The sequence below is a fragment of the Manis javanica genome, chromosome 10 (genome assembly GCF_040802235.1).
Source record: "Manis javanica isolate MJ-LG chromosome 10, MJ_LKY, whole genome shotgun sequence".
In the NCBI taxonomy this organism is placed as follows: Eukaryota; Metazoa; Chordata; class Mammalia; order Pholidota; family Manidae; genus Manis; species Manis javanica.
This window is the reverse complement of record NC_133165.1, coordinates 33,175,397-33,201,674: the sequence shown is the minus strand read 5'-3', so window position 1 is coordinate 33,201,674 and position 26,278 is coordinate 33,175,397. Positions and strand designations below refer to the sequence as shown.

Genomic DNA, 26,278 nt, shown 5'->3' with positions numbered 1-26,278 from the left:
CTCTGCTTTATTAGCTCTCCTATGTGTCCTTCCTCTGGAGGCCAGGAGACCAAATCTTCAGCATATTTTCAGCCTTTCTCCAGTGTCCTCTGCACAGGTTCATAGCACTTATCTCTGGTGGGGTAGCTGTCCCACCAAGCAACCCACTAGAAAAGATCATGAGAATAGTGGGGTGTGGACAGAGGTATCGCTGAATGTATGCATCAGGCACATTACTGTTCATGTCTTCCTTCATGCACCAGCAAAAAGTTTCTGTACTTTCAGGAAAGTGTATTTTTCTTGCAGCAAGTAAGATTCAGACTCTGAGCTGGAAGGGTCCTAGAAGGCTCCATGAAAGTGAAGTCCACCCTCTGCTCGCTTACTTCCTGGGACAAGACATTTGCTCTTTCTTAAGGGACCAGATGCTTGTTATGGATTAGATAGCAAGCTGTTCCCCTGGGCAGCCATCTGTGCAGCTTTCCATTCATATGTCAGACATTTGCTAGTTATTGAATTGGGCAATGAAACAATTTCTCCCTTAGGTTATCTCATCAGTTTGACAACTAACTCCCCTGATCACCCCTCGAGAGAACAGAACGAAGGAACAGGCTTCATAAAAAATTAACTTTTTCTTATTACAAGAACAAAGCATGATGCCAGAGAAACTGGCAACTATGGGTAAACCAAAATACATAAATTAAGATATACCCAAGATGCTGTTAGGAAGATGGAGTCGTCAGTGGTAATTTTCAGACTACTTTCTTGGTGAGAAAACCTTTGCCTCACCCTACACTTCTGTACAGTTGGACATCTGTCTGTAAGGAACTACATTTGACACACACTTCTAGTTCAACTTCTCCATGAGGTTGAGGGTTTGCAGAACATGCCCTTCTTCCCCCACTTCTGACCAAGGAACTCACCTGGGACAGTGTGTGGGGACTTTCCTAGGAGGACATCAGCCTATCCAAACCAGTTCATGTATCCTGAGGGCCAGTTTTCTTCCCTACCAGGTGAGCCCCGAATATAAAAGCCACAGAAATGAGACACAAATCACCTTCTTTCCCCTCACCATCTGCATCAGGAGACACAAAACCATTTTTTAGAAAAATGGCTTATACTAACAATAGTACCCCCTGCCATGTATTGAACCCTTACTAATGCCAGGACAGTTCTAAGCTCTATACGAATTATTTGTCTTTTTAAATCTATGTGTCCTGCTTCCTCTTAGACTTTGCAAGACTGGTAGTTTATATCTCCCTGGGCAGGCCTGGCACCTAACAGATTCCTACAGCTGGTGGATGCTCAAGAATGCTGTATCATGAGCAAAAGTCTATACCCTTCTCCAAGATGAGCATCTCAATTCTGGCCTCTGGGGATCTGCTTTTGAAGTAGGGGTCATTTCACATTCACTGTGGGCTCAGCAGCTGTTCAGTGAAAAGAAGAGAGAGGACTGCATTTGGAAATACCTCCTACCCTATCCCAAGCTTGGATGCAAGACACTTCAGAGAGGCAGCAGGAGGGAATGGAACAGAGGCCAGACAGAGTTGGCCTCCTTACCAGAGGGATGCATGGACTCCAATAGATGCAGGAGCCTTCCCCATGCCCCCAACTACCCCCTCACACTAAAGAGTGGCCCTGGACCCTCTCTTTCTTCAGTGGCAAAGTCTTGGGGTTGCTTCTGCAGACTTGCCACTGAGGAAAGCCCCACTGGCAAGCAGTGAGAGAACATGGAGTAAAAACAACAAACAAATAGTAGCTGCCAAAACAAACCAAATGCAAAAGGGCTGCCTGCCACCACCTCAGCTGGGCCCAGGCCAGGAGCGCAGACACAGGAACACATACGTGCGGGGAGACACAAGGTTCAACAGCTCCCTGCCTGCTCCCCACTCCACTACTCGGGGGCTCCAGGGCAAGGAAGCCTTGCAGTCAAGGCTGACAGAATGATGGGGGGAGGTTGGGGAGGGTCTGGTAGAAAGGTCTCCAGTTTTGTCTCCCTAGTGTCTCCTTGCTTTCTAGCCACCCCGAATGACCCTCCAGTCCCAGAACACACTCTGCCTATTCATGAATCCCCTTTGTGCCTGCGAACCCCTCTGCCAGATGTGACCTCTCCCCTCTCTTTTGCCCAGCAAACTCCTATTCATCCTTCAATACCCAGGTCAAAGGTGAAACCATTTTCCACACCACCAGGAAGTTGGCTGTTTCCTTCTCCACATTTGGGTATCATGGCTACTCTACCCTCTTACATACCTTACTCATTCACAAAAATCTGTGTACTCACATTCCAATTAAATGGTGAGCTGCTTGAAGACAGGGGCCATTTTATCCCCTGGGCCCAACCCAGGCCTTGGTTCACAGCAGGCACTCAGCACATGGTTAGTTGTTTGGATGAAACACTAGTGCTTCTGTCAGGAGTCTGCTTTCCTGAGTTGCTGGCAGTCACTCACCCAAAAGTCCCTCATCAACAGTTACACTGTAGCCAGAGGGAGGGATTTTTATAATCAGAAGTCCAATTTTCAGAAACCCAACCAAAGGACCTTCAAGCAAACTAGAATAAAATTCTCTTACCAACCTTTAGATCAAAGGCTTTCAAACTCTTTTGACTTCAGCCAAAAGTAAAAAATCACAATTAACATCATAATTAGAACATATGTGTATATACCATCTATAACTGAAGGAGCATTTAAGTTGCATTTTTTTAGTTGTTTTTTAAAAGGTTGACCCACAAATGGATCATCACCCACTTTGATAAACATTGCTTTAGATGACACTAGTTTGATAAACATGAGAAATCAGATCCTCTAACAAATATCCAGACAAAAAGTATTTATTACCTGTGCACCCAGTAATTTAGGGGTAGCTTTCTTTTTTCACTAGAGCAGCCCAGCCAGAGATGTCTGAAAGGCTCTGGACCATAGCTGCTTGAAACAATCTGGGCCCTATAGGACCAGGAATCAAATGAAGCAGTGAGTCAGACCCAACTACAGAAGGGGCCCCCAATGCTTCCTTCATTCTTTTTTTTTTTTATTAAGGTATCATTGATATACACTCTTATGAAGGTTTCAAAAGAAAAACAATGTGGTTTTTACATTCAACCTTATTACTTCCTTCATTCTTAAACCCTCACCTTTCCTAAGCCTGGGAACCACCACAGAGAGCCTGATGCTTCCCAAGCATACAACTATGCTTTTTTCATACAACTTTCTTCAGTGGCAAAGTCTAGGGGTTGCTTCTGCAGAGAGCCTAATGCTTCCCAAGCATACAACTATCCTATCTGCCTAGCTTTCCTCTTAGAAGACAAAAACTTGTAAAGCAAACATTGGGATCGTCAGACTTCTGCACTGTACTAGTATGTTTTATGTTACATTATCTGTAGTCTGATATACTATGCCCTCTGTGAAGGCAGGAAACCCTTGGATTCCCCTCCTGCACCTCATCACTTGAAGTTTCCTATTCTCCCTTTCCGGGTACACATAGAATTCACACAAGGGAGAGGTAGTGGCAATGAGATGGCCACACAACTTGATACTTTTTATTGTCTAGGACAATAGCTACAGACCACAAAGATTCAGGAAGACCCACTGCGTGGGCCCAACAAGAAACAACACGGCCCCTCTCAATTCAGTCCTCTGGACTGAGGGGACAGGCTTTTTCTTACATGGCTCTGGTAGGAGCTATGTGACAGTACTCCATACAAGGAGGGCCACAGCTAAGTCTAGTTGTGTGGAGGAAGGAAGATAAGAGGGCTTGCCTCATTTCAGTTACTTGGGTGTGACCCTGAAGACACGGATGTGGATGGCTGAGTTGTTCCGGATGCGGGTCAGCGGCTCTTGGGCATCAGTCTCTGGTTCAAGCTCATCGACAAGCTCCACGGTGGAGGTATTGGCAGCCACCTGCAAGGACCCGAAGCTGCCTGCCTGCAGCTGTAGGGCAATGTTGATGGCACGGTTGATGGCCAGGCCCAAACCGTGAATGTAGATCTCAGTGCATGCGTTCTGACCCCGCGCCCCTCCGTCCAGCAGCTTCTGGCAGCGGGCTAGCTGGGCCTTAAAGTCAGTCTTCATGTTGACATAAATGTCATTGGGCCTCCGGGGCAGGCGGTGGGGAAGCCGCTTCCGAAGGGTGTACTCCACCGGGTCTAGCTCAGACTCAATGGTCACGCGGGGCTCTCGGTTTTCTGCCATGCTGTGTGGTCTGGCACGAGAAAGGGATGAGATCAGGGGGTGACAAGCGATTTTGCTTCCTTTCCTATTCTGTTTCCTGCCCAAGGGGTTCATCCGGCAGAGGAGGCACTCGATGCCCCTCTTCCCTTGCACCCTTTCTGTCCCTTCCCACTCACCCCAAGCTCCCGTATCTCACCCACCCGCAGTTTCTATTAGTTCAAGACCCTGCCCCCAACCTCAGGTTCCCCCACCACCCTCCTCGCCCGGGCGCCTACTCTCTCTGGTCCACAGGGCCCTCCACAGGCACGCAGCCCGCTCCCCTGCCAGGCGACTCAAGCCTTGTGCCTACTGCTCCGAACAGAAAGCACTGCCTGGGATCCACAGGCCCCAAGAAGGTAAAGAAAGGAAAGGGGAGCACGACCGTAGCACCACACCAGAGGTGCCCAGTGTGCGCCGGACTCCCGTAAGGGGTGCGGCGTGCGCACGCGCGCCCGTCCCCGGCGGTCGGGGCCGGGCGATCCACGAATCGTCTTCCCGTCTCCCTTTCTCTCCGCCCCTTTCCCGAGCGCTCACGCAACTGCGCGACTTCCGGGGGTGATAGGCTCTACCACGTGTACGCCCCAGAGGCGGGGCCAGAGGCAGGGGGCGTGCACCAACTCTACGCCCGGGAGGTTCCGGGAAGCTGCAGGGTCAGGCATCCCTAGGGCAGTTCAAGTTCCTGGCCCGCGGACGGGTCGTGAAGGGGAGAAGGGAGGAAAGGAGGCTGTTCTAGGGCGTGGAGGATAGGGGGGCTGGGGCGGGGGGCGAGTTCAGGATGGTAATCGCGAAGGGGCCTGAAGACAAATCTGAATGCCCGCGTCCATTACAGTTCCTGTGGTCAGGGGTGGCAAGGTAGAGCTGGTAGAACTAATCTGCCAAGGTCTCTGTTGCCCAAAGACGGGATGGCGAGGCCCGACTCGGCGTTGGACGGTGCCTCGAGACCCCCCTGCAGTTCACGGAGATCTGTCCCTCTCCCCTTGACGGGCTGACGCCAGGCAAATGTGGGGACCCAAGCAATGAGCCATAGGAAAGCTTCACGCCTTCTCACCAACACCCCTCAACCATTGCCCACCAGCTTTTCGGCAGCGTTTACGTGCGCCCCCTAGCGGGAGGGGGCGGCACCTAGTGAGGAGCGGTTTCCTCTGCCCCATTGATGCAGCTTCTGAGACCCCTCCGGAAGTTAGACCTGCACTGGGAACTCAAACTGTATCCTCTGCTTGAGTTTCCCCATAACCGAAATGAGGATGATAATTCCTAGTTTGCCATTGAGTTGAGAATCTCAACATAACCTTTTAAGCTATAAGCCTACACAGGTGAGCTGGCATTTTTATGACCCCCAGACCCTTATCTAATTGCCTAGGGGGAGTCTGGCCCCATTTGACTGGATGATGAAAAGATGTTGGGTACCTGAGAACTTCCCTCCCAGCACCATTTAAATCCTTTAGGTGCAGATTCTTTCGTTAACCACAAATTTGGGGGTTTATGTGGGATGAGGAGGAAAGGCCTGGCTACAACCCTATTCTGCCTCAGAAGTGATAGCTGTGTTGAGTTTTGATGGATTAACAGAAGCTCTTCAGGGAACCAAGGAGTATTCTGGAAACACTGAACAATATTTTTTAAAGAATAGAAGGATGATCTAAGTTTCCACCTCAATGAATTAGAAAAAGAAGAGCCAAATAAAGCCAAAGGGAGAAAATGGGAGGAAATAAGAAGCAAAAATCAACACAGAAAAACAATAAACTCATACTAAGAACTGGTTCTTTGAAAAGAATAAAATTGATAAGCTTCTCTAAAGACTGACAAAAGAGAACAAGATTCAAATTATGATGATCAGAAGTGAACGCAGGAATAGCACTAAAGATCCCTCATATATTAAAGGATACTTAAAGAACAGTACAAACTGTACATACATAAATTCAACAACTTAAATGAAATGGACCAATTGTTAGAAAACCACAAATTACCAAACCCATCCAAGATGAGAGAGATGATCAGAACAGTCCTATGACTATTAAAGTAATTAAATTCATAGTGCAAAAAAAAATCTTTAAAAAAAGAAATACCTAGGCCTACCTGATTTCCCCAGTGAATTCTACAAAAAAAGAAAAAAGAAAACACAACTTCTGCTCAATCTCTTCCAGGAAAGAGAATAGGAACATTTCCAAACTAATTTTATGAGGCCCAAACCAGACAGATTATACAAAAGAAGGAAACTGCAAACCAATTTCTCTCATAAACAAAGAGGCAAAGATCCTCACCAAAATGTTAGCAATTGAATCCAGTATATAAAAGGAATTATAAACTGATGAAGTAGAGTTTATTCCAAAGATGCAGGACTGGTTCACTATAAGAAAACCAATCAATAACTACCATATTAACAGGCTAAAGAGAAAAAAACCCTTATGACAGTATCAATTGATACATAAAAGTCATTTAACATTTAGTACCCATTTATGATAAAAATTCAGCAAAGAACAGAAGGAACTTCCTTAACCTGGTAAAGAGCATCTGCAAAAAGCCTACAGCTACCATCGTATTTAATGGAAGAAGACTGGACATTTTTCTTTTAAAATCAGGAAAAAGGCAAGGATGGCTTCCTCACCACTCTCATTGTTGGAAGCCCCAGCTATAAGTACAATAAAGTGCAATAAAGCAAGAAAAAGATACAGTGCAATAAAGCAAAATAAAGATTGGAAAGGAAGAAATAAATCTGTCTCTATATGCAAATGATGTGATTTGTGTGCCTAAAAAGTCCCAAGGAATCTACAAAACTTTACATAATTAATGAGGTTAGCAAATTTGCAGGATACAAGATTAACATACAAAAATCAATTGTATTTCTATATACTGGCAATTACCAACTGGACACCAAAATTTAAAATACAATACCACTTACAAGTACTCTAGATAAAGGAGTTCCAGGGAGGGTGGGGAAGGGAAGAGGAGTGACAAATATTTAGATATAAGTCTAATAAAACATGTACAAAATCTGTATGCTAAAAACTACAAGACGCTAATAAATCAAAGATCTAAATTAATGGAGAGAGATACTATGTCCATGTATTGGAAGATTCAACATAGTAAAGATAATTCTTTCTCAACTGATTTCTAGGATCAATGCAATTCCCATGAAAATCCCAGCAAGAATTTTTGTAGATACAGACACATTCATTGTAAAATTTATGTGGAAGAGCACGGGAAATTAAAGCAATTTTGAAAAACAAAGAAGTTGCAGTCACACTACCTGATGTTAAGACTTACTATAAACATAGTATCAACTAGTGTGGTATCTGTCAAGGGATAGACATAAAAATCAGTAAAATGGAATACAGAACCCAGAAATAGGTTCACGCAAGTACAGCCAGCTGATTTGTTACTAAGGCACAAAAAGCAGTTGCAGGTGAAAGAGTCTTTTTAGCAGGTGGTGGTGCTCAGACAATTGGACAAATAGACAAAGAACTGACCCTCAGCTTATGCAAAAGATCAACACAAAATGGCTGGTAGATCTAAATATACAATATAAAATTATAAAACTTTTAGAAGACAATTTTGGAAAAAAAACCTTTGTGACCTGAAGTCAGGTGAATATTTCTTAGACCTAACTCCAAAAGTACAATTAAAGAAAAAAAAATTCTATTTTATCACTTCTCCATAAAGCTTAAAATATTGATAAATTGTACTTCATTCAAATTAAAAACTTTTACTTTGTGACAGACCACATGAATAAGATGAAAAGAGAGGCCACAGGCTGGGAGAAAATATTTGCAATTCACATATCTGACAAAGGACTTGTATCCAGAATACATAAAGAACACTCTTTAAACTCAAGACTTAGAAAACAAACAACCCAATTAGAAAGTGAATAAGGACACCCAATAAAGACACCGCTGCAATCCCTCCTCTTACAATGGAGAGGTCTGGAAATGGCCTTAATTGTCTCTCCAGCCCACTCCTAAAAAGTCTTGAGCAGACACTTTGGACACTGTAGGCTATAAAGATGACAAATAAGCACATGAGATGTTCAACATCATTAGCCATTAAGGAAATGCAAACTAAAACCATGATGAGATACCACCACACACCTATTAAAATGTCTAAAATAAAAAGTCTGATGACACCAAGTGTTAACAAGAATACAGAAAAACTGAATCTCTCATACATTGTTTGTGAAGATGTGAATGGTACAGCCACTCTGGAAAAGTTTGGCAGTTTCTTCTAAAACTGAGCATACACTGACCATATGACCCCACAAGAGCAGTCATGGGTATTTAAAAACCTGTCAACAAAAGTCCATAGCAGGTTTCTTTATAATAGCCCCAATATAGAATCAACCCCCAGCGTCCTTCAATGAGTGACTGGTTAAACAAACTGGTATATCCAGACAGTGGAATACTACTCAGCAATAAAAGTTAGATCAAGGACACCTGTTAAGCTGTTGGAATACTGGTTACGTCATAGAACACTGCACTAAGCAGTCCATAGTTTGGTGGGAAGGCAGATGAGATGAACAAGATAGTGTGACCAGTGCTCAGCAGGGAGCATGAACAGGATTCAGTAGACTTTTATGGAGGAATAGCCAATATGACTTTGGGAGACCCAACGTTTTCAAAAGGAAGCAATAGCTAAGCTGAGATGTCTGGCAGTAGGACATATATCCTCTGCAATCCCTCCTCTTACAATGGAGAGGTCTGGAACTGGCCTTAATTGTCTCTCCACCCTGCTCCTATCTATTTTCCTGCCTAACTGAAGGACTGAGCCCTAGGAGCTAGGGAAGTAAGAAGGAACCAGGAAAGGACTCTGAGGGAGCAGATGGTGAGGTAGGAGGAAACCCAAGGGCATATAGTGTCCTGGGAGCTACATGAAGACAAATTCCATTAGGAGTGAGTACTGGCTGTGTCATATGCTGTTAAGGGGCCACATTAAGATAATGGGCCAGAGGGTTTAGCAATGTGGAGGTCATTGGCAAGTGGACAAGCAGTTACATTTGTTCAACCAAAGAACTTAGCTCATAGCAGAAAGTAATTCTGAATACAATAAATATTTTTAAGACACATTTTGTGTGATAACAAGCACAATTTATGAACTATTGCTCCAGTATTCAAGTTGTGTGTCTTGTCACAATATCTAAAATGTTTTCCAAACTTTGACATCTAGGTCAATATAAAGGTTACAATCTAGGTGGTTGAAGCCAGGCACTGTAATAAACTGATCCTGATCCCACACCAAGATGGTCCATATCTTTTTGCATTTCAGTGAAAGTAAACGCTGCAGAGCAATCTGCCATTAGGAAAAAAGGCAGAGCGTGGCTGTTTGGTCTTACTTGAGATACTCCTTTTGTTGCAGTTAAGCATCTATCCAAATCTCTAGTTCAAAAGTTTGCAAGTTTAAAACACAGAACAAGACATTTTACAACATAGTACCTGAGTAAACAAAATTATTTTAGGTCAAGTGATTTCTTCATAATTAAAAATAAATAAATTCTTTATGGGAGAATCACAGTTCTGATTTCAGTTTCCTTTCTCAAGAGAGCACTTATATGATTCAATTTCCACAGTGTCATCAGCAGCAGCATTCACACTTTACAGCTGGGGTTGTGGGGGTCACGAGCTGGTGCCCAGGAGAATGCTGGGTAATCACCCAATTGACAACCCCCAAGTCCTGAGTGCCTCCTTGACAGGCAGTGTCCAGTGGGTGCTGCTCTCCGATCATAAACATTTTCATGGTAGCATTCAATGCCCTCAACTTGTTTCACTTAATACCCATTCAACTAGCTATCCAGGTCTTCTCCCATCAGTCTGGATGGTAGCTATCCTAAAGCCAATGCCACCTTTTCCTAAGTCTACCCACAGGCTGCCACTGTCCTCTGCTGCTTCCCTTCCAGAGGTCCCTTCCCTTTTTTTCCCTGTACCGTTACTCTACCATAATTTACAATTTCACATTGGCTAATTAACAAAACATGGGAAGGCTTCATTCATTCAGAGATTAAGCTCCCGGAAGCTTCAACTACTCAGGACACAATCTAGAAAAGTTGAAAAAAAGCAACAACAGAAGCTTTGAGTAAGGAAAAAAGGCTGTCATAAACTTAGAACTTTATTATAGGAGAATTCTGACCCAAGCTTGGGTTCTGTTGCTACATTTTCAGTGTTAACAATCTGAATACTATCACCCTGTGGAACCAGAAGCCCCTGTTGGCTATCATTTGTGGAATAGCTCGCCCCCTTGCCACGCACCTTGTTAAATGTGAGAGATTAATTCGTTTGCCCAAGGCCACAGACAGTAAGGATGGAACCAGCACCGGAGCTCTTGCTTTCAACAGTTGCATTTTCCAGCCTGTGAGCAAGCAGCTTGACTAAGACTGAGAGAGGAATCCTGACAGCAGGAAAGTCCAGGGGACTGAAAAAAGCTGACAATGAAACTACAAAGGCACAGAAGCCTGGGAGGTACTCGCTGCAGGAACAAAGGATCCTCGCGGTAGCTCCTGAGGTCGGAGCTCCTTTATGGCACAACACAGGGGACTCAAGCTACAACTCTGAATTTACCTGTAGCTATCCTGAAGAGGATTACATTTTGCTTGATAACAGCTGTTTGGGAAGTAGACACATTCTGGATGGTGAAAGCAAATACAAAACTTTCTCATCCCCAAAAGTTTGGGAATTCGTTAAAGTCATTCTTGAAAACCCCATTTTTAAAACAAAGGACGTGTCCAAGTGCAGTTCCTCTTTGCATAGCAGTTCCTGTCTTTTCAAACCCTTTCACATTCACTTATTTTAATTCCTTCAACGCGCCGGGAAGGGAGTGGAGTGGGGGCCGGGCATGAGGCGAAAACACCTCTTATACCTTACAATACATGATAAACGGAGGCCCGAAAGCTTCAACTCTTTCGCCCCAGGTCTAGAAGGCAGTCTGTGGAGGGGCCAGATAGAAACTCCAGGTCTCACCAGGCAGGGCTGCCTCGGACTGTTTCTAAATCACTGTATTCCCCACTTATTTCCTATATCCCTGACCATCTAATGAACGACCTCGGGATTGTACGTTGTCTCCTTCAACCCAGGTGGGCCTCCTACAGAAAGCCCACTGGCCAGGAGCAGCCGGCGACGCCACAGCCGCAGCCTCTGTCGCGACACTCGCCCGTCACGTGCGGGGAGCATCTCGGACCCTTCATCCCGGGGCCGCCGCAGGCCCCGCATCACGTGATAAGACGAGCTTCGGGTCACGTGCCGGGGGGTGGGGAGGTCGGGGGCGGCAGGCGTTGACCGCCAGGCATCTGGAGAGGGCAAGAAGCCGGGCGGGTGAAGCGAGCCAGAGCCGCAAAAGGGAGGCGGCGGAGGAGACGCCGGCGGCTGCGGAGGGGGCGGCCCCGTGGCCCCGCGTCCGTGTCACGTGGTGCGAGGCGGGCAGCCATCTTGCTACAAACACAAACAGAGAGGAGCGGCCACCGCGGGAGCGCCAGCGCCCCCTCCCCCGCCGCTGCTGCCGGTGCCCCCGGCCCACTGCGCGCCGCCAACGCCCCAGGACCGGAGCCGCCCGCCGCCCGCCCGCTGCGGTAAGCGCTCGGCGGCCCCGCGGCCCCCGGCCCGCCGCCGGGCCCGGGGCAGGCCCGCCCCCGACGCCGAGGCGGCCGCGCGGAGCCTGCGAGAGCCAGAGCGAGAGCGCGGGCCGCCTGCACGGACCCTCCCCCGACTCTTCTCGAGGCCGCCGCCCTCGCTGCCCGGTGCGTCCGCCTCCAGGCCTCCCGCCGGGCCCTCCCCCAGCGCGGCCCCAAGGGAGGTCGACTGCTCCTGGGGGTGTCCGCCCTCACCCCACGCCCCTGGCCCCCTCCCTGAAGGGCACGCCGTCCTCCCCGGCCGACCAGCCTCTTTCCCATCCCCGCGCTCCTAACGGTCTTTATCCGGCCCCGCGGAAGCCTTGCCCGGGGCCCTCGCCCCCATCCTCTGCCGGGCCCGCCCGGGGGCCCCCGACCCTCATGCCCGGCACTCCCCGGAGGTTTCCCCAATGTTCCTCGGGTTCTTATCGGAATTAGCTGGGCCCTGCGGGTCTCAAAGTGCAAGTGTTCCATGACTTTGGCTAACGCTCCATGGAGGCTTTTCCTTTTAACAAAGCACCTTGACTGGGTTTTATTTCTTTTCAGCCAGCGACATTAGTGCTTGGTCATTGGGGTCTCCTTCCTCCCTGTTGTCCGGCGGTGTTAAACACCTTAGTCTTTCCTGCCATGCTGGGCTCTTCCCAGCCCATCTCCTCTGATGCAGCAGCTCCCTGGCCACGGCCCTTCGCACTTTGCCCTTTTTACTCCCTTTTCAGGTTAACTTTAGAGAGACCCACTTACTCAGTCACTACTACAATTACCAGTGAGCTTCCAGGTCCGGTCCAGAGTAGGGCCCTGTCGCGCGGGAGATGCTAAAAATCAGTACTTGTTGGCCGACTCTTTCTTTTTCCACACTCTCTGCCCAAGTCTTAACTCCCCTCTTGGTTCTCATTGCTCTTTGCTCAGAGATCAGCCTCCAGATAACTGCTCCATTGCCCCTCTGAGCTGATCTGCCAGTTGCAACTTAGACCCCCCAGTCTATTGCCTCTGCAGCTGCAACACCTTGGGTACCAACAGGCTGTCTCATTTGCTGCTCACTGTGTGGGAGTTTGAGCTCTGGCTCCTGGGTCAGTACTGTTCCCTGTGCAGTCTCGGCCACCCACCCTCACCCCAGCTCCAATTTTATTTCCTAGATTGTAGGGCTAACATGTAATTGTGAAGGGTTGAGACAGATCTGGATTTTATGTTGGCTGCCATGGCCTGTGGACCAGGGGCCTTGAAGGTTGTCCCATATAGGGATTACAGTCAAGTGAGTTGTAATTTTTGACCGCTGGCTTGGCTTTTTCAGCCAGTAGACATACTAACATTGTGAATAATTTGATGATTACAGGACCCACTTTGCCCTTTAACGCTTGTAATTGGAGTTTGGGATAGCAAAAATAGCCCACTTTAGAGCAGAGAAGGTGAGAAGAGGTGGCCGTGTGAAGGGTTTTTAAAATTTTAATGAATTTAAAATGGTTTAAAACTCACAAAGTATGCTTGTGAGTTTAAGGTGATTCCTGCTGCCTGTGCGCCCGTTTTCCTCTGGGTTAGAGTGTCTAGGGACATCAGGGTCTCCTGTCCGGGCAGCTGCAGCCACCTTCCTTGTTTTCCCTGGCTGGGGCCCAACACTGGGCAAGTGGGCAGAAGAGATCAAAGCGAGGTAAAGTGTGAAAGGGCTTTGAAAACCAGTAGACATGCCAAGGGGCATTATTTGTCATGATAGCTCAGTGTAGAGAGCTGGGGTAGTAGACCAGCTGCGGGGTACCATGGGCTTGTGCCCCATTTTAAGCCTCAAAAGAGTTTTCATCCTACCGCACATGGAAAATATCCATCCTGAGAAAGGGCGGAGTCACCTCCAGCTTGGGGCTGGGCTGTTTCTGTTTGCTCGAATGTTAGGGAATCTGGGACTTCACTTCCATTAGCAGTGGTACCTTTCTATGCCAAGGCACAATACCCTCTGGATGGGGGCTAATTTTAGGGGTGATGGAGTGAGGAAATAATGTTCTTAATTTAGTGTGTACCGGGGCTGTTTATTCTCTGGATCTTTTCCTTCACCATTGAGTTCTGAACTCCAGAAAACAGGCTCCCCTTCTGTTCCCTCAAGCCTATTGTGAGCACCCAGGACCTGGGGTGTCCTCTCCTCTTGACTCCAGCAGGGGGCAGTCTTTTAATGGCAATAATTAAGGTGCTGGGGAGTGAGGGTATACTGAGGCCTGAGAAAGGGCGGGCTGGGCAAGGGAGAGAGCTGGATGAGGCAGACAGGTGCTGAGTGCAGGGTCAAGAGGTGGGGCCAAGCTGGGGTGAGCCTGTGAGGAGCGCCTTCGATTAAGCAGCCAGGCAAGGATGCTGTCCCTGGTTCTCCACCTGCCACGTTGCCCTCTCTTCCTTTACTGGCAAGGGATCCAGACTCTTGGCTTTGAGAGTTTGAGATTGAGAATCTTAGGGTAATGTTTTGTTTAATCTGTTCATTTTCTCAAGGATTTCTTTCCCTTCTGGCAGGATTTCAGATGTCTCTCAGGGGACAGTGTAATTAGGGAATGATCTCCTTGCTCTTCACAGGGGAGAATGAGCTGGAGTAAATTTGGTTTCTCTTGCCTTCCATTCATCTCCACAAACACGGAAGCTGCATTACCTGTGCTCTTCGCACAGGGGAGGTGTCTCAACCATGGGACTGTTGACGCTTTGGGCCAGATAATCTTTGTTGTGGGGCCACCCTTTGCACTGTAGCATGTTCAGCCACATCCCTGGCCTCTACTATCTAGATACCAGTAGCACCTCTTAGTTATGCCAATCAAAAGTGTCTCCAGATACTGCCAAATGTTCCCCTGGAGAGCAGAGTCACTTCCAGGTGAGAACCCTGGCTTGGAGGCAGCCTGTGGTAGAGAAGCACCTGTTTCGAGGGCTGGGAACGTGGGGTGGCAGATACACTGCTTCACAATGCTTCCTTTGTTCTGAAAGGGCCAGGCAGCCCCCAGCTTCTGGGACCAGGTCCTCTTCTGGCTGGGTCCACCTAGGGCTTGACTTTTTTCTCCAGCTGCTCATTAGCTTCTTGTCTCGACTGCTTCTCCTTGTCTCTGCAGTTTCCCTGCCTCTCACACTGGGAGCTGCTTTCCCTCAGTCTGCTCTGTACAAGCAAGACAGAAAGGCAGAGGCCAGTAGTGGGAAGCGGCAAGGAGCACTGCTGCTCCCTGGAAGGGTGACAGGGTGAGTGTGCCCCCCCACCCCAGCTTCTGTGCCCGCAGTACACCTCTGTCCCTCTAGGAGACTGGGCTCTTAGGAGTGAACTGGGGAGGCTCAGAACAGCCTCTCCTGAGGCTGGTCTGAAGGAATGTAGGGTGTTTTCTTGGAGCAGGGAAGACTTTAGGTGTGTGATAGCTATCCCCAGATGTCCTTTTTCTTTTTCTGTAACAGTGTCCTTTTCTCCTTTTTCTTTTCTGTAACAGTGATAAATGTACCATTTTACTTTAAGTGTACAGTTCTGTAATGTTAAATACATTAATATTGCTCAGCCATCACCCCCATCCATCTCCAAAACTTTGTTAATCTTCCCCACTTCAGTGGAAACTCTGTACCTGTGAAATAACTCCTTCCTCCCTTGCCTCCCAGGTCTGGCACACTGCCTCCTGCTGCCCCCATTCCCCCACCCCCATTCTACTCTTTGTCTCTGAGTTTGATTCCTTTAGGAATCTCGTATGGGAGAACACAAACAATATCTGTTCCTTCGTGACTGGGTTGTTTCCCTTAGCATGATGCCTTCAAGGTTTGCTATTGGCCAGATCACATAAGGGCGTAACATAGAGAGTGGCCCTTACTCTCCTGTTCTGGGAGGCCTACTTGAATTCGGTGACTGTAAGAGCTGCTCAGCATGTGTGTCTCCCAACAGCCACGGGGACTGTGGTGTGCTCCATAACCACAGTGTGCATCTGGGCTTTTGTAGAAGAGGTGCCCATGCCAGCAGAAGTCAGCTCTGCTCTAGATGGTCTCAGAAGCTGCATTTTGCCCTGAGATTTTGGGATTTGGGAATGGGTTCTGTGTCGTGGAGCTTTGCCTCACCTTCCAGCTTGCAGCTGTAGGTGGGAGCCTCTTGCCCTTGGCCCCTGTGGTGGATTCCCTTCTGCCTTCTTCCCAGAGGTGTGGAGTCTTGGAGTTGATGGGAACTGTAGATGCAATCCAGTCTAGCCTCCCCACCAGCCAGTGAGGGCAGCCCCCTGAGACCCTGCTCACCCGTCCTTGCTTGTAACTGCCAGGGATTAGCCATCCCCTGAGAGCCGCCTCCATTGTTCAGTAGGGGACAGATGGCTGCCACTGCCCTTCTTCTGTCAACCTCAGTAACACTGACTTTGTTTCCACTTTATGGTGAGGGGCCCTGCTTCCTAGCTGCTCTCATAATAATGTTCCTTTCTTGGCTCTTTGTACTCGTGATTGGGGTATTCCTGATCGAGAGGGCTCTAGGTGTTGATCCCTGTTTGGTAAAGCAGCCTGTGGGTGTGCTGGCTGACTTGCCTGCCTTCTGTGTGTACCCCACCTTTGACCTTGGAATAGCCCCCCTACTCCCCTTGTAAACCCTAAATTCTAGCCACCAAGCAGCCGGCCTTGAGTTTTTTTAGGAGGGAGATAATTTTGTTCCCCATGTAATTTCTAATGCACCTCTCCATAAGTGACCTTTTCCCTCTCTAGAATGTTCATGGCTCCAGTGGGTTTTCCTGTTTGCTTGTGTGTATGTGAGTGTGTTTTTCTGTTGTTCTGAACATCCATGCTACCTTAAGCACCCTCTTACAAACTGCTGCACCATCCAGCTAGAGTGCTGAGGCCTAAGAGGTGCCTGGCTTGCTCTGCCACACCCCCAGCACCTCTGTCAGGCTTTGCTGTGAGTGAGTTAACTGATCTCGAGGCCTAATGAGCGTGTGGATGCCAGAGATGAGGTAACCTCTGGGCAGCTGAGGATCACCCTGTTAGGTAGGACAGAGGATGGTGAGAGGAGTATCATTAGCAGGGAGGCCAGATTAACCCTGCCTTCTTCCCTTACCTCTCCTGAAGGATCTTTCCTAGATGTGAAGGTCCTTCCCTGGGCACCACTGCGGTCAGACCAACATCCAGTAGCTTAGGGACCCTGGTTCACTCCAGCATAGGCCCCTGTTTGAAGAAAGCCTGGCCCCTGCCCCCCCCCCCTGCTTCCCCAGCAAGTCTGCCAGGTGAGTCTGGGGCAGAGGGAGGGCACCCCCCTGCAGGAGCTGGAAGAAGCTCTTGATGCCCTGTTTCCTTCCCTCCTGCAGGTTTTCCCCCATCGTGGCTGTTTCGTGAACTCATGGTGTGAGTGGCACGTGATTGGCTTAGGTAAAACCTTTTAGAGCCCATTGCTGTGCCCACCAAGATGGGGACCTCATCCTCATATTTCTCCTCATGAGCTGTTCCCAAGGTCCAGTGTCCCTGTGCCTCCACAGGTGTTTGGAGAGTGAATGCTAGGTCCCCCGCTCTGCTCACCCCTTCCAACCACTAGGACACGCCCAGTTCCACAATGGCAGCAGAGACCCTCAACTTTGGGCCTGAGTGGTGAGTCAGATGTGCTTTGGGTGGTGTGGAGAAGCAGGAAGAATAAGGCTGCTTAGACTCCTGTCTTTATCCATCCTTTATGTGTCTTTTCTAGGCTGAGGGCCCTTTCCAGCGGTGGCAGTGTGGCCTCCCCACCCCCATCCCCTGCCATGCCCAAATACAAGCTGGCTGACTATCGCTACGGGCGAGAGGAGATGCTGGCTCTCTATGTCAAGGAGAACAAGGTGGGTAATCAGTGGATGTGGGGTATGTGGCCCATTGCCTGTTTGGCCTCAGTCAGTAGAGAAGGCCAAGGAGCGTGTGGGATCTCAGCCCTCCTGCCCCAACTGACAGGTTCCTGATGAGCTGCAGGACAAGGAGTTTGCTGCAGTGCTGCAGGAGGAACCACTGCAGCCCTTGGCACTGGAGCCTCTGACTGAGGAGGAGCAGGTGGGGCTGGGCTGGGGCAGCTGCAGGCCAGGGTGCTGGGTCTCCTCCACCTTGGCGAGAGGGTCTAAAGTGGGGAAGACAGATGGTGGAAGTGGTGGTTCTGGGTAGGCATGGGGGTGGTTGGGCGCCCGGGTCCTCATTCCCATCCCTGGCTCCCTCCTCAGAGAAACTTCTCCCTGTCAGTGAACAGCGTGGCCGTGCTGAGGCTGATGGGAAAAGGGGCTGGGCCCCCCCTAGGTGGCACCTCCCGTGGCAGGGGCAGCACTCGGAGCCGAGGTAGAGGGGGGTGCTGGTGTGCTGTGGGGGCAGGCAGAGGTGGGGCTGAGGAGAAAGGGTCTGGGCATGTTCCATGTGCACTTTGTTCCTCTCCAGGCCGCGGCCGCGGTGACAGTTGCTTTTACCAAAGAAGCATTGAAGAAGGCGATGGAGCCTTTGGCCGAAACCCCCGGGAGATCCAGCGCAGCCAGAGTTGGGATGACAGGTGCAGGCCAGAAGGAGGTGGCATAGAGGCAGAGCAGAGAGAAGCCCTGGGTTAGGTCTCAGGGTTCCACGGAGGGAGGCCTGGGTCTTTGTCATTAGAGGGCAACAGGAGACCACCAAATGAGGCCTGGTCAGAGACCTCACTATACTCTACTACCCCTGTGGTCCTGCCCTCTGCCTTTGACCTGTTCTGTGTGCTCCCCTTGGGCTTCCTCTCAAGCCTAACTTTTTCCAAGTCTCCTTGCCCCTTCCCCTGCTTTTCTCATGGCAGAGCGGACAAGGTGCAGGGATCCCGCATGCTGGGGAAGGGAGGCTGCCCTCCCTTGACTAGTATTTTTCCTTCCTCCAGAGGCGAGAGGCGGTTTGAGAAGTCAGCCAGGAGGGATGGAGGTACGGAGAATGGTGAGGGTGATGGCCAGGCCCTGAATGCCATTGAGAAACTGGGGGAGGTCTGAAGTGGGTGACCCCATTTAGGGGCGTGCTGCCTAAGAGAGGTGGTAGGGGAGGAGGGCCTGGAGCTGGGCTTCTCTCTCCCAGCAAGGTTTATAGTAGAGTCTTCCAGGGACCGTGGCTGCCATTCTGCTGACTCTGTCTTCCCCCACCCCCAAGCTCGATCCGGGTTTGAGGAGGGAGGGTCTGGCCTGAGGAAGGAACATGCCCGCTCAGATAGCGAGAACTGGCGTTCTCTCCGAGAGGAGCAAGAAGAGGAAGAAGAGGGCAGCTGGAGACTTGGGGCAGGACCCCGGCGAGATGGCGACCGCTGGCGCTCAGCCAGCCCTGGTGAGACTGAGGCCAGATGGGTGGCCTGGGGACGGGTGGAGGAGCAGAAAGCTTTCTGGACGGCGGTGGGGAGCAAACCTGGGAGTGCTGGTGGTTCCCAGGGGTACTGGTGGGCAGTGAAATAGCAGAGGCTCTGGCCTGACTGGATTCCGATCCCCTGCCTCTCCCTTTTTCTGCCCAGATGGTGGTCCCCGCTCTGCTGGCTGGCGGGAACATGGGGACCGGCGTCGCAAGTTTGAATTTGATTTGCGAGGGGATCGAGGGTGTGGTGAAGAGGAGGGGCGGGGTGGAGGAGGCAGCTCTCACCTCCGGAGGTGCCGCGGGCCTGACAGCTTTGATGATGAGAAGGATGGGCTCCCGGAGTGGTGTCTAGACGATGAGGATGAGGAAATGGGCACCTTTGACGCCTCTGGGGCCTTCTTGCCCCTCAAGGTATCTGAGGTGGTAAGGAGAAGGTTTCTATTAGTGGTTGGTGGGAGCCTGCCGGATGGCACCTTCTCATTCCACCCATTGTCCTGTGCCCCTTGCTCCCTATTGCGTCCCCTAACGCTGTGCAGAAGGGCCCCAAGGAGCCCATTCCTGAGGAGCAGGACCTCGACTTTCAGGGCCTAGAGGAAGAGGAGGAAGAGCCTCCAGAAGGGCTAGATGAGGAGGGACCTGAGGCAGGTAAGCCTGCAGAGGGGGGCGGGGGAGTGCCTGAGAGCCTTGGGCTGGGCCATGGGAGCAGAGGGGCCCCCTCCAGGCCGGGTCCCGGCAGCCCACCTGCTGCATAGGAGGAGCGGGTCCTGACAAGTGTGCATGGGCATGGCAGCACTGCTTCTCCAAGGCAGCAAGCATGTCAGGTAGAAATCAGGCATAATTGAAACAACCTTTGAAAGTCCTTTTAGAAATCTATAGAAGATGATGTTGAATCTGTGGTATTATGTATAAGCTCTGGGTGGTGATGTGGACATGTGAATGATGTGTCCAGCACTGTGGGGTCACGAAAGCAAGTGTGCAGAGCAGGTCTGTGGTGGTGATTTGCTGGGCACTGGTTGGGTTAATCACAGTGAAGGGCAAGGACTCAACACCCAGAGGCCCCAGTTCTGACCACAAAAGGAGGGTTTGTGCTAAACAATAAAGCCTTCCAGCTCTTTGGTTTTGAATTCTGGTGATGACCCTTCTCTTCTAGGGGGGAAGGAACTGACCCCACTGCCTCCCCAGGAAGAGAAGCCAAGCTCCCCGTCCCCACTGCCTACCTTGGGCCCACTCTGGGGAGCTAATGGGGAAGGTGATGAGGCTGTGGAGAAAGACCTGCCAGCAGCTGAAGGTAGCCAGAGGGTGGGAGCTGTCCTTGCAGCTGGAGCCTGGGACTGATGGGAAAACGTCCCCCACCCCTGCCCCCGCTTTCCTGTGGGAAGGAGACGCATACGCGCAGGGCATCAGGTCGGGTGGGGGCTGGAAACATAGCCCACTTTCTGATAGGGTGGGTGAGCAGCTGGCTCACCCTTCTCTGGACCTCCCCATTCTACCTTCTTTTTTCACTTTTCCTAGGAGATGATATGAGGGAAATGCAACTGAGTCCTGGGGTGGGCTCTCCTCCTGGCCCACCTGGAGACCTGGAAGATGATGAAGGCTTGAAGCACCTGCAGCAGGTGTGAGGGCCTGAAGAAGGTTCTAGGGATCATCCCTGCATGGGGACAGAGAGCTGCTGTTTCAAGCTTTTCCCTGTCTGTCCTGCTGCATCTGTGACCTGATCTCCTGACCCCACTCCGACCTCAGCCCCAGCCCCAGCCCCGTCCTGATGTCTGTGACTGGGTGGTTGAGCCTTCTCTCTCTCCCTGTACCCAGGAGGCAGAGAAACTGGTGGCCTCCCTGCAGGACAGCTCTCTGGAGGAAGAGCAGTTCACGGCTGCCATTCAGGCGCAGGGACTGCGCCACTGTGCTGCTGTCACTGCCCTCCCCCTAAGCCACGGTGCCGCTCGGAAGTGGTTCTACAAGGACCCGCAGGGGGAGATCCAAGGTTTTTGTGGGGAGCCGGGGCTACAGCGGGGCAGGAGGACCACACAAGCCCATTCCTGTTCGGGGCTTCTCTGGCGCACCTTCCTGATCGAGTCCCTCTTCCTTCGGGCCAGGCCCCTTCACAACACAGGAGATGGCAGAGTGGTTCCAGGCAGGCTATTTCTCCATGTCCCTGCTGGTGAAGCGGGGCTGTGATGAGGGCTTCCAGCCTCTGGGTGAGGTGATCAAGATGTGGGGTCGTGTGCCCTTTGCTCCAGGGCCCTCACCACCCCCACTGCTGGTGAGCATACCCTTCTTGGCGCAGAGCTGGGAGGGGAGCTGGGAGTCTGGTGCATGACTGTGGGTGGTACAGAGCAAGACAAGGTCAGAGCCACAGGAACGTTCTCAACCTGGCTTAGGGAAACATGGACCAGGAGCGACTGAAGAAGCAACAGGAGTTGGCGGCAGCAGCCTTGTACCAGCAGCTGCAGCACCAGCAGTTTCTTCAGCTAGTCAGCAGGTATGGGGAGCTCAGAAGGGCTTGAAGGTATGGCTGGGCACACTGGCTGTGTAGCCTGCCCCCCACACCTGTCCTGTCTCTGCAGCCGGCAGCTCCCACAGTGTGCGCTCCGGGAAAAGGTGGCTCTGGGGGACCTGACGCCACCACAGCAGCAGCTCAGCGCATTCCTGCAGCAGCTCCAAGCTCTCAAACCCTCCAGGTCTGCAGGCTTGTCTGTCGTGTTGCAGTCTTTGTGTGCCTGCACTGTGTGTATATGAGGACACGGAGGGGGGATGAGGGTGAGCCACATTGGGGATCAGGGATTGAAAATCAGTGCTTTGCTCCTCAGAGGTGGGGACCAGAACCTGCTCCCGACGATGAACCGATCCCTATCGGTGCCGGATTCAGGCTCCCTCTGGGACATACATACCTCAGCCTCATCACAATCAGGTGTGTGGCTAGCCAGCTTGGTGGCCCTGTCTTGCCCTCCCTGCAGTTTCTGGGCAAGTAGGTGCCAGGGGCTGCTCCCTTCAGCTCCAGCCCGGGGCCTGAGCTCCTGCATCTGCCTTTTCCTACTGCAGGCGGTGAGGCCAGTCTTTGGGACATACCAGTAAACTCTTCGACTCAGGGTCCAATTCTAGAACAGCTCCAGCTGCAACATAAAGTGAGTAGGCGTCCTGGGAGCAGAGTCTTGGGGTGGCAGGTGGGGCTGAGGCGGGAGGGCCAGGTGCCCTGGGCCTGACTTGGGAGTGTGTGGACTGATCGCCAGTTCCAAGAGCGCAGAGAAGTGGAGCTCAGGGTGAAGCGAGAGGAGGAGGAGCGCCAGCGCCGGGAGGAGAAGCGACGCCAGCAGCAGCAGGAGGAGCAAAAGCGGAGGCAGGAGGAAGAGGAACTGTTCCGGCGTAAGCAGGTGGGCGCCTGAGCTGGGTGAACCCTTGGCCTCCGGGCCTGCGCTTGGGGCCCCACTTCCCTCACCGCGTGCCTCTGGCCCAGGTGCGGCAGCAGGAGCTACTACTGAAGCTGCTACAGCAGCAACAGGCTGCCACCGTGCCCCCTGCACCCAGCTCCCCGCCCCCACTCTGGGCCGGTCTGGCCAAGCAGGGATTGTCCATGAAGACGCTGCTGGAGCTGCAGTTGGAGGGTGAGCGGCAACTGCACAAGCAGCCCCCGCCTCGGGAGCCATCGAGGGCCCAGTCCAACCACCGCGTGGTGAGCAGGCAGGGCCTGTCCCCTGCTGATTGGTACTTTTGGGGCCCTTGGGAATCCCCCCTTCCAGTCAGCTCCCAGGGTGAGCCTTGTTGGGGGGAGTCTCTGAGCTTAGACTGTATGGCCTGACCCTGAAAGCTTGCTTTCCTATGTGGCCCTCACCTTGTCCCACTTTTGCTACAGAGACAAGCCTCTCTACTTTGCTTTCTTGAGTGTGTGTATTCCTGTTGGGCCCTGACTTTCTGCTGTTTATAGCAGCTTGGGGGCCTGGGCGCTGCCCCCCTGAACCAGTGGGTAGCTGAGGCTGGGCCACTGTGGGGCGGACCGGACAAGAGTGGGGGCAGCAGCGGCAGCCTGGGGCTCTGGGAGGACACCCTCAAGAGCAGTGGGAGCCTGGCCCGCAGCCTGGGCCTGAAGAACAGCCGGAGCAGCCCCTCTCTCAGGTGGGTGCTGAGGCCTGCAGGGTCTGGATAGGGCCTGGGGCAGAGGGATGAGGGACACCTGAGTTGTTTTCTTGTCTCTAATTGACCCCCGTCCTGCTCAGTGACTCGTACAGCCACCTCTCAGGTCGGCCTGTGCGCAAAAAGACCGAGGAGGAAGAGAAGCTGCTGAAGCTGCTACAGGGCATCCCCCGGCCCCAGGATGGCTTCACCCAGTGGTGTGAGCAGATGCTACACACGCTGAGCACCACAGGCAGCCTGGATGGTACACAGGGCCGACCCTGGGAGGCTGGGCTGGGCCAATGGCTCCTGACTTGCATTGGGTGGGTCCTGACAGCCCCCATCGTGCCCCACAGTGCCCATGGCTGTAGCGATCCTCAAGGAGGTGGAGTCCCCCTACGATGTCCATGATTATATCCGTTCCTGCCTGGGGGACACGCTCGAAGCCAAAGAATTTGCCAAACAGTTCCTGGAGCGGAGGGCCAAGCAAAAAGCCAGCCAGCAGCGGCAGCAGGTAAGGTTTCTCAGCCCCGGTGCAGAGTGAGTGCCAGCGTCCTCCTGACTCTTCCCCTCCTGCAGGAGGCTTGGCTAAGCAGTGGCTCCCTGCAGACAGCCTTTCAGACCAACCACAGCACCAAACTCGGCCCTGGGGAGGGCAGCAAGGCCAAGAGGCGGGCACTGATGCTGCACTCAGACCCCAGCATCCTGGGTAAGGGAAGGAGGTACAGGAGGGGGACTCCTTCCCCAGCCTGGAGCAGAAGCCTGGGGGAGAGTGCTCACACCCAGCTTCTCCTGGCCTCAGGGTACTCCCTGCATGGACCTTCTGGTGAGATCGAGAGCGTGGATGACTACTGACCAGCCCATCCCACCAGGCCCCTGGGCTGTGGGCCAGGGGTGGCAGCAGCTTGGACCTTTGGGTCCCCAGCCTGCAGGCTCCCCATGAGGAGCACAGGAGGAAGCAGGGGCAGGGTCCCCAGCACTTGTTACAAACCACACGATGCACCTTAACTCACCCACCACGAGGCACTTTACAGATGGGGGGAAGGGTTTTTTTGTTTTTCTTTTCTTTTAAAAAAATTTTTAAAACATTGAAAAAACCATTAGGAAAGACAAAAAAAAAGTTGTTGAAAGCTACACTCTGATCACTGCCTTCCCCCTGTGGGGATAGTGGAGGTGACAATGGAAGGTCCGCTGTTTCCTTTTTTTTTTTTTTTAAAGAAAAAGAAAAACAATGAAAAAAAAGGTTAGGAGACTGAAAGAAAAAACACACTGTTATTTTGGGGCAGTGGGGACTTGGGCCCCATGGACCTGTCCTGTCTGGCCCTCAGGCTGCACTTACCCTCCCTACCCTGCAAGGTGGGCCACTGGGGTAACTGGAAGCTGGGGTGCCAGCAGTTTGCACAGCGAGGCCTCCTCAGCCCCGCCGGCCGGACCCGCTGTGAACGGCTCCCTTGTTGCTGTGACTGGCACAGATGTCCAGGATGGGGGCCCAAGTAGCCCCTTGGCTTTGCTGCTTTGGGGGAAAGTTGCACAAATGGGCCAGGCTGCCTCAGCTCCCTGGCTGCCATCCTCCGCTGGCTGATGGAATTGATGGGAGAGGGCTGGCCAGTGCCAACCTCATAAGGCCATCAGGGCAGCAGAACTTCCACTCTGCCCTGGTGAGGGGCTTCCCCTGTCGCTGCCATTTGGGGGTCGACCTAGGTGTGAAGCTGCAAGCCCCAGCCCCCTGCCTTGCCACATGAATGTATTCTTCGGGCCACAAGCCCCTGCTATACCCCCTACCTCAACCTTGAGGGAGGGTGGGGGTGGAGCAGTTCCTCCAGGCTGGAGAGAGGCACCACTACATGACTTCCTCCTGTGAAGGTGGGGAGGGGAGGGGCCCAGGAGGCCAAAGGAGGGGGTGGCTTGGGAATTGGCATTGCAGTGCCGGGGGTGTTAGAAGGGAGCCCCCACCTGCAAGCCAGCTGTGTGGGATGTGGACCACCTGGCTCTGCCCTGACCCCCTCCATTGACCATATGGGGGAGGAGTGCATGGCCTCCTCCTTGCCTGCTCCTTTGACTAGTTGGGTAAGGTGGGGGTCAAGAATAGAAGTCTCTCTTGGGTCACGGGTAGGTCGTGCTTCTGTTGCTCACCCACTTTGCAATCACCTACCTGGGTATGTCTCCATTTGTGTGTGTTTTTTTAACAGCTCTGTCTTTTCGGTTTCTCATCTGATTTCTCCCATGACCTCATTGCTGAGAGCGCAGTATTAGGGCAGGATTCTGCCACTGCCTCCCCTCCATGAATGTATTTATCCTTCCTGCCCTGGGGACATGGGGAGTGGCCCCCATTTTCCCTTCTGTCCCTAGAGAGTTTTTTGTGTTTTTTTTTGCACCAAAGTGGCAACTGGGTCAGTGTTGGGGGTAAAGCTGGCCTTCGGGGTGGAGGAGCTCCCTCCACCTGCTTCTCCCTGGTTTCAACAGTGTTAGCGTCCGTGAAAAGACAATATCTCTCTAAAGCAATAAGGGGGTGATGGGCCAGGGGGAGATGTCTTGCTGCTGCTGGCCCCCCAACTCCCCCTTTCCTCACGCCAGTGTGTGGTGGCATCAGAGGTGTTGGGGGAGTGCTGTTGTGACTGAATGTAACCCCCCCACCCCTGCCCCAGCCAATGTAGGGGGGGATGACACTTCCCTGTCTCTTCCTTCCCCTCCCTCCCCCCAAAGAGACTGAACTTGGGGGGGGGGTTTGAGCCTGGAGAGGCCTTAACCCTGTGAGGAAGTGTAGGGGGAGCCCTCTCCCACCCCTATCCCCTTCTGAGAGTGGTCAATGTTTACAAGCCCCTGAGCTCCCCAGCCCAGGGACTCCACCCTGTCACTGTCTGTTGCAGCCCCATCCAGCTTACTGGGCCATCTGCTCTTCTGCCCTTCCCAGGGCTGTGCTGGGTACAGGGGTCATCCTGTGTCCCCTTGTCTGCCTTGTACCTGCAGTCTCCCCCTACCCTGTGTGACTTCCCTTTCTACCCATCCCTGTAAATACTCCCCTAACCCCCAATAAAACTTGGTGTGTGTTCTCCCTTTCTGCCTTTGCATCTCTTCTCTGGGGAAGAGGGCACTGTGGGTGCCTGGCACAGCTGAGAAGTGCTGGCAGGGGGCCTTCCTGCCACCTGTGATATGCTTTAGGCTGAGAAAGGGT

General features: G+C 51.9%; 2 protein-coding genes across 16 annotated transcripts; one reads left to right on the top strand and one right to left on the bottom strand.

The window, feature by feature from the left end:
- Nucleotides 1-3,486: 3,486 nt before the first annotated feature.
- POP7 (POP7 homolog, ribonuclease P/MRP subunit) lies at nt 3,487-10,949 on the bottom strand. 2 transcript variants are annotated; one of them, XM_073215135.1, is made up of 2 exons: nt 10,718-10,949; nt 3,487-4,170 (listed from the first exon to the last, which is right to left on the bottom strand). In XM_073215135.1, the coding sequence occupies exons 1-2, from the start codon at nt 10,813-10,815 to the stop codon at nt 3,738-3,740; spliced, it is 531 nt and encodes a 176-aa protein (XP_073071236.1). In that variant the 5' UTR covers nt 10,816-10,949; the 3' UTR covers nt 3,487-3,737. The 2 variants fall into 2 exon arrangements, with proteins under 2 accessions (XP_073071236.1, XP_017535405.1); XM_017679916.3 differs by lacking the exon at nt 10,718-10,949 and adding an exon at nt 4,415-4,690.
- Nucleotides 10,950-11,517: 568 nt separating this feature from the next.
- Nucleotides 11,518-26,160, top strand: GIGYF1 (GRB10 interacting GYF protein 1). 14 transcript variants are annotated; one of them, XM_073215131.1, is made up of 28 exons: nt 11,518-11,721; nt 14,823-14,946; nt 16,780-16,934; nt 17,016-17,076; nt 17,184-17,292; nt 17,387-17,516; nt 17,626-17,721; nt 17,886-17,997; nt 18,094-18,202; nt 18,551-18,603; nt 18,811-18,981; nt 19,163-19,425; nt 19,539-19,647; nt 20,153-20,290; nt 20,515-20,615; nt 20,812-20,983; nt 21,096-21,262; nt 21,381-21,481; nt 21,567-21,680; nt 21,810-21,910; nt 22,042-22,124; nt 22,230-22,370; nt 22,454-22,669; nt 22,925-23,109; nt 23,211-23,371; nt 23,463-23,620; nt 23,686-23,815; nt 23,909-26,160. In XM_073215131.1, the coding sequence occupies exons 5-28, from the start codon at nt 17,258-17,260 to the stop codon at nt 23,959-23,961; spliced, it is 3,099 nt and encodes a 1,032-aa protein (XP_073071232.1). In that variant the 5' UTR covers nt 11,518-11,721; nt 14,823-14,946; nt 16,780-16,934; nt 17,016-17,076; nt 17,184-17,257; the 3' UTR covers nt 23,962-26,160. The 14 variants fall into 14 exon arrangements, 13 of the variants coding, with proteins under 13 accessions (XP_073071232.1, XP_036867714.1, XP_036867717.1 ...); XM_037011819.2 differs by having other exon boundaries at nt 11,522-11,721; nt 22,922-23,109; XM_073215133.1 differs by having other exon boundaries at nt 11,524-11,721; nt 18,551-18,591; nt 22,922-23,109.
- The last annotated feature ends 118 nt before the right edge of the window (nt 26,161-26,278 follow it).